The sequence below is a fragment of the Bidens hawaiensis genome, unplaced genomic scaffold (genome assembly GCF_021521415.1).
Source record: "Bidens hawaiensis isolate Kalapana, Puna unplaced genomic scaffold, B.hawaiensis_p1.1 tig00028432_1, whole genome shotgun sequence".
In the NCBI taxonomy this organism is placed as follows: Eukaryota; Viridiplantae; Streptophyta; class Magnoliopsida; order Asterales; family Asteraceae; genus Bidens; species Bidens hawaiensis.
The window spans coordinates 174,571-187,409 of record NW_027494634.1 but is presented as its reverse complement, the minus strand read 5'-3'; the positions used below and the strand labels follow the sequence as shown (position 1 = coordinate 187,409).

At 39.6% G+C, this 12,839-nt stretch overlaps 1 protein-coding gene across 1 annotated transcript; it reads left to right on the top strand.

The window, feature by feature from the left end:
- Nucleotides 1-8,794: 8,794 nt before the first annotated feature.
- Nucleotides 8,795-10,722, top strand: LOC143576964 (RNA polymerase sigma factor sigE, chloroplastic/mitochondrial-like). The gene is made up of 5 exons (XM_077060931.1): nt 8,795-9,502; nt 9,583-9,729; nt 9,830-10,066; nt 10,149-10,406; nt 10,510-10,722. Exons 1-5 carry the CDS (start codon nt 8,795-8,797, stop codon nt 10,705-10,707), a joined length of 1,548 nt encoding a protein of 515 aa, XP_076917046.1. The 3' UTR covers nt 10,708-10,722.
- The last annotated feature ends 2,117 nt before the right edge of the window (nt 10,723-12,839 follow it).

Sequence of the window (12,839 nt, the reverse complement as noted above, 5' to 3'; positions counted from 1 at the left end):
CTAGTTAGTAACAACGATTCAATCCGCTTCGTTTACATACGTAAATGTGCCTTTTTGGGACTGTGTTGATGTTGTTTTGAGGTCATATATATATAACATATACCCAATACATCTAACTATCTCTTTGATTAGCAGCAGTAGTAAGAGGAGTTTAATTAATTTAACAGATGTAATGTAAGTTTAGACAATTAAGTTGTCAATTGTATATCACAGTTGATTAGTTTTAACTCTAGCTTGTATCTTACATAATTGGTCTTAATTTATGTTCTATTTGTTATATATCTTCTCACCATATCATGGGTCTTGTTTATAAATTGGTGATGAAGTGCATGTAAGTGTCTTTACATTTCTTAATAATTAATGATGTTTTATTCTTATATATATATATATATATTGAAGAGGTATGTACCCGCCTCAACACCAAGCAAGGCGGGTCAACCCACAAGATAAAGACATTATGAAGGCACAAAGCCAAAACCCAGGCGCATCGCGCATACAAAACATGCTCAGGCATCATATGCTCGCGCATCACATATGCGCGCGGCGCATATCGCATGCTCTTGCACATCACATATGCTCGCGTGTCACATATGCGCGTGGCGCACCAGCGCGCGGCGCATATCACACGCTCGTGCATATCACACCTGCGCATGAAATATCTGCGCGTGAGAATAAAAAGAAGACTTCGCGCATCCTCAGGATGGGCGCATATCACACGTGCACATAATCAACCTCGTCCTTATCCAAATCAGGATCAGGGCAACCTTGATTGTGCACGTCAGACACTCTTCTAGAAGGCATCTTTTTAAGGAGTAAGAATATGCTGATGTTGACAGCTGCCAAATGAAAGGTCGACAACTCAGCATGACACATGTGCTACCACATGATTTCAACCAACGAGAAAGCGCCAGGTGTCCCAGAGGACACGTGGCGCAGTGCGATTGGAGGAGGCCAACGAGGCTGAGCCCAGCCAGTGGAAACCCTAGCACTATAAATACAGCATCAACTCCACTTTGATGACACATTCATTCACACTCAATCATTGACAGTTACAAGCAGTGATATCACATTCAATCATATTGAATTATATTCACTCACAGTCAGTTACAGAAAAACACACAGTCACACAATCAAGAGTATTCAGCGATTCAGCAATACTCTTGAGATTTCACTGACTCACACTTTATTATCTTCTCCACAAAGATACTGATTCTCACGCCGGAGGGTTACCCCAAAGAGGACCCCTCTGTCCCTTTCTGAGGGGTAAGTAACGGCGCTGTTCATTTTGTAGGTGGAAGAACACGGATTCAAAGGAACCATCGGTGAAATAGTTTAATCATACCCGAGGAAAGTAGATCTGCTACCAGTGAGTAGATCCACGTTTCTTCATTAACCATCGCAATACGGTTTCCTGCTCCTTGGTAATCCCAATAAGGGGAGATTCAGCACTAGCAGGAGCAGGACCAGAACCAGCGGCGCCGGAAGTGCCGCCGGGAGTATCACCAGCAACTGTTGCGCCAGCTACAACTCCTATGAACAAATAAACAAGGAAAAATTGTTTATGACTGACTCCAAAGGGAAAAATTTAGAAGACATATGTGCAAAACTTACCTTGGCGCAATTCTGTTCGCGCATCGAACATCGCCATAAAATCCATTCTACCCTTTTCAGAGGGTAGAACAGGGGACTTCGATGGAGTCCCCGGCGCAGCCGTGGCACCTTGTGGCGCCTGCGGCTGATCTGTTACCGTCGCTGCCTCTGCAAACATTTAAAGGAGCAAAGGTTTAATAACAATTCAGCCAGATGAAGATAAATAAAGTATACCTGTTGCAGGCGCGGCACTGCTTCTCTCTTCAGCCGCGCGAAAGGAGGAGGCGACGCCACCATACCTCAAGTGGACAGGAGGTCTGCCCACTCTCACAGGCAGAGAAGCTAAAGAAACCTTTGTGGTAAACACCTGGGTTTCCTTAGGTCCCTTCGTTTGAGCATGGTAAACGCCTAAGGCCCCTGCGCCAGATTTCCCCTTAGCTTTGCGCTTTAGTAAAGGCGCCTCCTCTTCCTCCTCCTCCTCTTCCGCGAGCTCTAGCTCGTAGTTTTCAAGCGCATCTACAAAAACAAGCGACAGAAATGTTAATAAACTTGGGTATTCTAAAGGAATGAGCAGCAGTGCGAAGACTTACCAGGCGCGTCACCGTCAAAGTCAAAATCCAGATCTACTGGGATGAACAGGTCATCGAAGCGATCCGGGAAACCAACCTCCCCAGCGCCAAGTTCGACGGAGCCGCCCTCCACATGTTCATCATAAGCGGCAAGGATGTAATCCTTGGTGACTGCGCAAAGCCAAGTTAAATGATATCAGCAAAAGAACGATGCGCGCGCAAATATAAAAACAAAAAAAAAAAAAAAAAAAAAAAAAAAAAACTTACACAACCCGTCGACTTGGATAACGGGCTCAAGCGCGCTGTCGGCCCAGAGCCTGCTCATGCCGACCCCAACCAGCGCCTCCTCGCAAATTTTCTTCGCGGGGGATGGTTCGGCGGTCAGTTTCTTAACCCATGCGCCAGTTGGGTTCTTGAGGACACCCTCATCCGCAGGCGCAGAAGTAATAGAGCGCATGGTCATACGGATGGGGATCACACCGGCCTTAATGTAAAAAAACCTCTCAGACCAGTCATGAAGGCTCTTGAATGAAACAGTGGAGCACTTCACTTTCTGACTGCGAGGAATAAAAGAGATCCAATTGTCTTGGATCTTGGCCTTATAAAAATATTGAAAGCGCCGAGGAGTGGGTTCCTCGCGCTGGGATTTGCACATGAACTCAAAGTGAGTCACGCGCACGAGTCCAAACGGATGGACTTGGGATATGTGAATCCCATAGAACTTCAACAGTGCACCCACAAACCTTGTCATCGGGAGACGAAGGTTGCAGTGGGAGAAAAAGTGGCTATATAGGGATATATAGCCGGCAGGCGGGTCCGCCGCCGTTTGCCCGGACCTAGGCAACATGCAGCCAAACAGGGTAGGAAAGCCCTGAGAGGTGATCAGGTTGTCGAGATCTGCCTGCTTCAATTTGCAGGGGATTTCATTCCACCTTTTGGTGGCCTTGGTCCTCCCTACTTCCTCCGATGTGGTCTCAACAACCTTCTTCCCCTTCCCCTTTTGCTTCAATGTCGACATCACCACAGATTTCACACGGCGTCTTCGAGAGGCAACGGAGGTGATTGAAGGGCTAGACGAGTATGAACTATCAGACATACAACTGTAATAGCCGATAATCGAGGATTCGAATCGATGTAAACACTCAAATCAGAATGTGAAAGCAGAAATTTGAATTTTAGCAACAATGAAGATGAAGATAAAAATTTCCTAAGGGCCTGCTTTTATAGGCCCAGGAGAGAGAAATGTGGCAGCTGATCGGGTTTCACGCGCCCCCACTCGCAGGGGCAACCCAACGACGGCGCGACACGTGTCCCTAACAGCTGTGTGAGGGGACAAAAAGATGTAACCGACCTGCCACGGAACAGAGACGCGCCCCCACTCGCAGGTACTAACCAATGCGAGTGCGACACGTGTTCAAGACAGCTGTGTGAGGGGACGTGAAAGGCAACTGTAGCACCTCGAGCACACGAAACGTCTGACACGTTTACGGCGCACATCATCACCAACCAACCACGTGTTTGGACCTTTCGTTTTCAACCAAATGGATAGAACTTCGCGCGACGATGGAAACAACAAAGAAAACGACAAAACCCCCTATAAAAGGACAATTCAGTGAGTCTAATATCTATCTTACCACGCTCGCGCAAGATAAGACACACATTAGACTGGGGGGGCTTGAAGAGGTATGTACCCGCCTCAACACCAAGCAAGGCGGGTCAACCCACAAGATAAAGACATTATGAAGGCACAAAGCCAAAACCCAGGCGCATCGCGCATACAAAACATGCTCAGGCATCATATGCTCGCGCATCACATATGCGCGCGGCGCATATCGCATGCTCTTGCACATCACATATGCTCGCGTGTCACATATGCGCGTGGCGCACCAGCGCGCGGCGCATATCACACGCTCGTGCATATCACACCTGCGCATGAAATATCTGCGCGTGAGAATAAAAAGAAGACTTCGCGCATCCTCAGGATGGGCGCATATCACACGTGCACATAATCAACCTCGTCCTTATCCAAATCAGGATCAGGGCAACCTTGATTGTGCACGTCAGACACTCTTCTAGAAGGCATCTTTTTAAGGAGTAAGAATATGCTGATGTTGACAGCTGCCAAATGAAAGGTCGACAACTCAGCATGACACATGTGCTACCACATGATTTCAACCAACGAGAAAGCGCCAGGTGTCCCAGAGGACACGTGGCGCAGTGCGATTGGAGGAGGCCAACGAGGCTGAGCCCAGCCAGTGGAAACCCTAGCACTATAAATACAGCATCAACTCCACTTTGATGACACATTCATTCACACTCAATCATTGACAGTTACAAGCAGTGATATCACATTCAATCATATTGAATTATATTCACTCACAGTCAGTTACAGAAAAACACACAGTCACACAATCAAGAGTATTCAGCGATTCAGCAATACTCTTGAGATTTCACTGACTCACACTTTATTATCTTCTCCACAAAGATACTGATTCTCACGCCGGAGGGTTACCCCAAAGAGGACCCCTCTGTCCCTTTCTGAGGGGTAAGTAACGGCGCTGTTCATTTTGTAGGTGGAAGAACACGGATTCAAAGGAACCATCGGTGAAATAGTTTAATCATACCCGAGGAAAGTAGATCTGCTACCAGTGAGTAGATCCACGTTTCTTCATATATATATATATATATATATATATATATATATATATGTTGGCAAGAAAATTCCGGTCCTTGAGGCCTTCAAGGAATAACAAATATGGTCTTTGTATGAACAAACATTTTAAATGAAAACTACACTTGAGTTTGTAAATTTCAAGTTCTCAAATTGTGTCTGTTAATTCTTAGAATATGATATGAGCAGCTAAGAGCATCCATAACGTTATCCAAGGTCAAATCGTCACATAGCTAGTACTTCAGATTTCAAATATCTTTTAAAAACACTAATTTCTCTCACAATACTATAAGATTTCATCGTCCGCGGACATGACAACTCAGGCCATGTTGTGGGGTGCTCTAACAATTGGGTTAGGGCTACCTTGGTTTTTTACTCTAGTTTTCTATATCTATTATAATCTTAAAATGTGTGAACACATTTGTGGCCATACCAAAAACGGAACAAGTGTTTAATCAAGCCATACACATATTAATTCATGTCCGCGTAGTTTAAATTTGTTTGTGTATCCGATTTTATTCTCAACAAGGCGAATAAAAACCATCTTGTAAAGAAAACCCCATATATTGATGCAACCATCTTTTGTTCATGTATCATAATAAAATGTAGATCTTGGTGACAAAAAAAATAGCAATACATATGTGAGCGACAAGAAACATGAGATTTTTTTCCCAAAAGAGGGTTGTAGCCAAAATAGTGTTCCTGCAAAAATATTTACCAATGTAGTGTTTTTAGCTTTTCTCCCTCCTATTATTAGAGCATGTTTGGGATTGAGTTTGAAAAATGTTTATAGGCTTATTGGTGTTTTTAAAAAACCAATAAATTAAAATGTGTTTGACAATCACAAAAATCTTTCTTATTTTAGATTTTTAAAAGGGTTGAAAAACAGTTTCCAAAAGCCTCAAATCTTGACATTTTAAAATGACTTTTTAGAAAAGCCAATAAACCAATAAGTATTTTTCAAACTCAATCCCAAACATGCTCTAATTGAATAACCTATAACTTTAATAAAACAAAGTAGGCTTAATATTTATGTGAACTACTTTTTTTATTCAATACATGCGTGTGTTTTTTTTCGTAATAAGATAAAACATTTTTTTTAATTTGCAAATATCAAAACATTGAGAGATTTATTATTATTATTATTATTATTATTATTATTAGAAACGTTTGTAAAATAATAATAATATGAAGACTACACAAAGATTAGGTAAATTACGGATGAGATCGAAATAGTACAATTTACAAAAATTCCGATATGAAATTTGATCAAACTGGGGATCGAATAGCATACTGGAATTGATTGGTTCGATATATTTTTTTTATATTAACTTTTGATATTTTAATAATCTCACTTTTTTATATAATCTCCATATCGATTATAGTAAATATTAAATTCTACTACTATGCCTATAGTTGTTTTTTATGCACTTTCGTTTCTTTATATAATCTCCATTGCGATTATAGTAAATATTAAATACATTACTTTGTATAATAAGATAAAAGAAGGTATAATATTTTTAGATAATGGCAATATTTAAGTTTTAGTTTGATAAGGTTGCACATGAAATATATTGTTTGAATCATCATATTTGAATTCAGCATAGAGAGAAAAATAAATTTGCCAATAACAATTTTATTAGGATTAAGAGCTGAACCAAGGCTCGAGCTTACACTTGAAAAACGACCGGCTTAACCCGGCTCGTTTATTTTAACAAGTTGAAAAGTTAAGCTCAAACTCGATTTGTTAAAAGCTTAAGCCAGCCCGTGGCTCATCGAGCTAGCTTGTTAATTCTTTTTACAATAATTATATATAACAGACAAAAATTAAATTAAAAAATTTAGCATACGCATAATATAAAACAAAATTTCTTAACTAGTGAATTATAAGTTTATTTGCATCATATTTCTTCTTTTTAAATTGTTATACACATCGAAAAGCATATTTCATATGTTACTTTTGTTATTTTATATATTTTTTATATGCTATTACTATTATATAAAAAAACATGTTTATCTAATACAAGGAAAAAAACACAGAATTATTAATAAAAAACATAATCTCATTTTTAAAAATATTCAAATAATTTATTTAGTTAAAGTTATAGGGTAATTTTCAAAAAAAAAAGTTAAAGTTATAGGCTATCCAATGATATTTAAAGAGAGAAATTTAAAAATACTAAATTGGTAAATACTTTTGTAGGAACACTATATTGGCAAATATTTTCTCCACAACACTATTTTTGGAAAAAAAAACTCCAAGAAACATACATAATTAAATATCATGCGTAAGTTAATTATTCATCATTCACTTGTGGCCTAGTGGTAGGAGGCTTGGGTTCTTCAATGGAGACTCAAGTTCAAATCTCATTTGTGTCATATTTGGGTGGATATTGGCAATGATGGATTTGAGTTAGGCCTTGTGCAAAGGTTGTCAGTTCGAATCCCGAGCCCACCCGGGTTTTTGTCCCACCGTGTGTTACGCCAGAGAGTTCTACTCTTGTGGTGGCACAACGGCTGTCAAGTGGTAGTCGGCGGTATGGTTTTCCGGGGGAACGCCCAAGCCAAACTGGGCCCGGTTAAGACAACATAGTCTGGCCGATGGTACCAAATCGGTACCTAATTCGGTACCCGTATCGAAAACGCTCATCCCTAGCGGTAGCCTAATTACAAGAAACTCGCCGTTCTAAAAAAAAGTTAATTAATAATTTATTAAATATACCAATATTGTTATAAAATATAATACTTGTTTTTATTATTTTTTAAGTTAAAAAGAAAATGGGTAAAACGAAGAGTTCATATTAGTAAAAAGAAACGACGCTAAAGGTGGACTGATATGGCTGGCATACAAACGTGGCCTAAGTTGATACTTGTTGGATTACCATTGCAGGCCAAAGAAAAAGGCTAAGGAGGCTCACATGGGCCTATTTTCCATAGGAAAGCACACTATGTATGAAGTACATTTTCATTTGAGAGGGGAAGCGGGTTGTTGTCACACCCACTAAAATAGAATCAAACGCATGCTTGACAATCGGAGGTAAGAATCCCGTCACATTTATCCATTTTTTCATTGCTTATGCATATAAACAACGGAGGAGACGATAACTAGTTACCTTTGTGCAAGTAGCTAGAGGTGCCAACACGTGTTATAGATATGTTGCTAAGTTAGTATTACCAAGCTCTGATTTCGTTATTTAAGATTTTCTCACAGTTTCGTCCTTGTTTTTTAAGTCTAAAACAACAAAAAAATAAAAATAATTAATGGTTTTAGTTTAAACAATTATTGATCAAGTTGTGATTCAGTTTTTAATCAAAGGAAGAAATAAAAAAATGTAGCTAGAATATAAATAAGCACGTGAACCAAGTGATATCACAAATTGAGTGGTTGTTGTGGTGCCACATAAGTAAGTTACGTGTCAAAAAGCATGATCCACACAAATATCTTGCCACCACTCAAAAATGGCCATGACGACATTATTCTGCTACGCCTATTGCCACGTCTTCCCTCACCACCACCCTCCGATCTCAACCGTCCATTCCTGCTTGTGGCCACCATTATTATTGAAAATCCTACAGGAGGATTAATTCTTCTTCTTCATATTATATTCTATTGTTTCAATTTCTATCTCTGTAAGTGAGGTACAGTTCTTACTTAATTCAAATCCTTGTAATTGATCGAGAATTATGCATGCTTCCTTGTGATCATTTGTCAATTGATCAGGAGCAAAAGTAAGTTTGTATACAGATAACTAGATACGTGTAAAACTTGTCTGCAAGGGACTGTGTGAGTTTTATTGTTGTGTTTATCACATCTGAATAGAAGCATATGCAATGGAGTTGGGAATTGATATGCAGTTACTTCTTTTTTGTTTAATATGAACTCACCTATTTGTTTTTCTGCAGGGGTTATCTTAAGTACAAGCTCTTCCATTGCTCAAATTTCTTGCTTATATACTTTTTTGGCATGGGAGTTGTGTCTGCATCTAGCACTGCTGCAAGGACCCCATTTGGATTAGGTGCAAGATTGTCAACTCATAAATCTCCAACTAAGAGAATAACAATACTTGCATTCAAAACAGATAAAACCAAAAACACAGCTTTGGTTACATCCAAAGAATCTGCAAACTTATCAGTCGACACATCAAAAGAGAACCCAAAGAGACTTAGACGGAGCAAAAAGCCTTCAGAACGAGTTCATGCGTTATCAACCGCTGAAGCTCCTTATTGCTCGTTAGATTTGGATTACCTTGAAGCTGCAGCTGAACTTAATAGGTTATACAAGCTAAGTCCCACTATTACGGACTCTGATACTGAAAACCATGATCATCAAGTGAAAAGGGCTCGCAAGGGGAGGAAAAAGATCTCTGATGATAGTAAGAAGCCAGAAATCAAAACAACAGTTGATATCGTGAGGAGTCAACGTAAAATGTCCCCTAGATTGACCCTTGAAAACAGGGTTCATCTGAAAAGTAAGAAAGATGTTGCGGTTATTACTTCAAGTCAGAAGAGAAAGAATGTGAAGGACAATGAGGATGAAAAGATTAACAAGCTGGTTAGAGATTACTCGGCTTCTACAGATTTAGGCAGCTTAGATTGGAAGAGAATGAAGATCCCACCAGTTCTTCCTTCTTCAGAACATACCAGGCTATTTAAGCTATTACAAACTATGAAGGTGAAAATTTCAAGTGTTTCCTAAATTTGTTTCTTTTATATTAAAGATCATTTCTTAGTGGTTTTGTTTTTCTATAACAGGCAACCCTTAAAGTGAAAGAGGACTTGTGGGAAGTTTTGGAAAGAGAACCAACAGATGGTGAATTGGCAGAGGCAACAAACATGAGCACTTCACAATTGAGGCAACAAATCGCACGTGGACAAGCAGCCAGAAACAAACTGATTAAGGTGTGACAATAGCCAGTAGACTTTTTCAAGCAAATATTGCAGCAGTAATAGGCATTAGGAGTCTTAACTAAGAAATTATTATCATGATATGCATTTGCAGCATAATCTTCGACTGGTGTTATTTGTCATGAACAAATACTTTCAAGAGTTTGCAAATGGGCGAAACTTCCAAGATTTGTGCCAGGCTGGAGTAAAGGGTCTGATCACAGCCATTGATCGGTTTGAACCAAGAAGAAAATTACAACTTTCAACATATGCTTTATTCTGGATTCGACATGCCATCATACGGTCCATGACCCTCTCAAGTTTCTTCAAAGTACCCTTTGGCCTTGAATCTGTATGTATTCTTCATACAACTGCAGTTAACAGATATATGGCATTCAACCAATGATGCTAAAACCATTGACACATGAATGCAGGTCAGAATAGAAATACAAAAGGCAAAAAAGAAGCTGTGGTTTGACCATATGAGACCTCCAACTGAAGAAGAGATAGCAAAGAAAGCTGGAATATCCGTTGAGAGATACCGTGAAGTAATGAAGGCATCAAGACCCGTTCTCTCTCTCAACAAAAAAAATCCAGTGACACAAGAAGAATTTATCAACACGATTGCAGATAATGATGATGGCGATGAGAGACGACAGCCTGCTCTTCTCAGGCTTGCACTCGATGATGTGGTAAATTCCAAATTTTCATCCTTTTTTTTTTTTGGTCATATTTGTTCAATAAAGCCAGCTTGATTTGTAGATACATTGATAAAATGAATTTGAAATTGTGCAGCTTGATTCACTGAAACCGAAGGAGAGCTTGGTGATCAGACAAAGATATGGACTAGATGGTAAAGGGAATAGAACACTGGGAGAGATAGCGGGTAACTTGAATATATCAAGAGAAATGGTTAGGAAGCATGAGGTGAAGGCTCTGATGAAGCTCAAACATCCAGCTCGAGTCGAGTATCTCCGTCATTATCTCTTGTAATAATTTGTTTTATCTTTTTACATGGATATATAATTGTGTGTATAGGCGATACCTGTATCATGGTCATGAGCTAAAACTAAACATAAAGAACAGCCTCATTGTAGTTCCAGGTTACACAACATTTGGGGCAGGTGAATATGTTTGATGGTATAAGTTTCTAGTTCATAGTGTGTTTATGGTTGATAGATGTACGATTTATGCATCCTAAATCTTGTGACTCATTACCAAACGTGCTATAAAGCTGATCTTAAAGGGTTGAAATTTATTTATTTATTATTAATTATATATGTATATATTAAAAGAGAACTATGTTAACCAAAAACGTGCTTTATTGGTTGTTTTTTCAGCTTCTTTGGTTGTAAATTGTGTTTAAATGGCTGTACATGCTGCAATTGCAACGTCCTTTTTCTCTTGACACGTGCCTATTTCACAAGATAAACCACCGCCACCATTTACTTAATCCTCTATCGACAACTCTCTTTCTTCGCTGCCAGGTTCTATCTAGGTCGCCGTGGTTGTCTGGTGGTGTTTTCCGGCTAACCTACTGCTGTCGGGTTCTATTTGTAAACCCTGGTGGTGTGGGGTAGAGGTGCACAAATCGGTTTTTTTGAAAAAACCGGTTCGGTTATTAACCGGACCGGTTTTTTTTATCCAGAAAAAAACCGGTTCGGTTAATAACCGGACCGGTTATTAACCGGTTTTTATCAATGAAAACTCAAACCGGCCAAACCGGTTTGGACCGGTTTAGAAACCGGTTAGAACCGGTTATTAAACCGGTTTTTTTATAACCGGTTTTTAATAACCGGTCTAACCGGTTAACCGGTTTTTTTTTTTTTTTTTTTTTTTTTTTTTTTTTTTTTGCTTTAGGGTTTAGGGTTTAGGGTTTCGTTGTTAGCATTCTTTGCTTGGAAGATTAAAAACACATAACTTTCATTTATAGCTTTTACATTAAAAATACAAACATTAAATCGTTATCGCATATTCGTAACTCAAAAATACAAACATTAAAGAATGCTTAGACACGATTACATTAACAAGTTGATGTTTGTTACTCATTTTCTTCGCTACCCGATCCCGAGCTATTCCTTAGGTAATCGTCGTACGCGGCTTCTTCATCGGTCATTGGTTGAGTGTGTCCTTGATTGACCTCGTCTTCATACAAGGCCGCCTCATACTCCATTTCCCCCTCGAGTGAGCGTTGATGTTGTGCCCTATCTAAAGAGTCCAAGTAATCCTTGTAGCAAATCGACATCTCTACAGCTGGTGGAGTGAGTCGAGTCCTCCTAATCGATATAACCCTGCCAGAAACAGAAAAAGCAGACTCCGAAGCTACCGTGGAAGCTTGGACCGTTAGTAAATCTTTGGCCATGGCGGCGAGGATCGGAAACTCATCCTCCTTACCTCTCCACCAAGCCAGCAAATCAAGACTTCTAAATTCATCCGGAGTCATGTGTTTCACAAAGTTGGTACCACCATACCTTCCAAGTTCACTGCTTGGGGTGTTTACCCTTTGACGTTTACCGGCGTCTTCCCAAATCATGTAGTACATCCCCATTTCAAGGTCGGTTTGGGATTGGGATTGGGCAACAGCTCTTAACGAGTCATGAATTTGGGAAGACGACCCGTGTTTTGTAAGGTAAACATCATACATGTTTGCCAAGGTGGTGTTGAAAGCATTCTTTAAAGTTTGGTTATAATGGGGGTTTTGATCGTCGTTTAACTCTAGCTCATCACAAATTTTTTCTATTAAAGCTTCAACACCACCAACATTGATGCAAGGGTTTAACGCAGCCGCACAGGTCAAAACAGCGGGTAGTTGTTGAAAATATTTTCTAAATTTTTCTTTCATTTTTGCACCCATATCAAAATAAGGTGCACCCCTACAATGAATTTCAGTCAACTTTGTGCACATGACAGCAATTTTTGGTAAAGCAATGGGGCTTGTTGGATAGTAAACCCCGGATAAACTAGTTGTGCAAGATTTAAAAATTTGAAGAACCTCCGTAACGATCTCAATCAATAACCAGTTTCTAGGATCGTACGGTGCACATTTACCCCTATTTGACAAAATTTGATGAAACGCAATTAACGATTGTTTTTGTTGGATGGCTTTCTCAAACATTTCACAAGTC

Excerpts from the sequence above, each read along its gene's own strand:
- LOC143576964 (XM_077060931.1), top strand. The coding sequence starts at position 8,795 with ATGGGAGTTGTGTCTGCATCTAGCACTGCTGCAAGGACCCCATTTGGA. Across the intron at positions 9,730-9,829 it reads CCAGAAACAAACTGATTAAG|CATAATCTTCGACTGGTGTT; the intron begins GTGTGACAATAG and ends ATGCATTTGCAG. Across the intron at positions 10,407-10,509 it reads GGCTTGCACTCGATGATGTG|CTTGATTCACTGAAACCGAA; the intron begins GTAAATTCCAAA and ends GAAATTGTGCAG.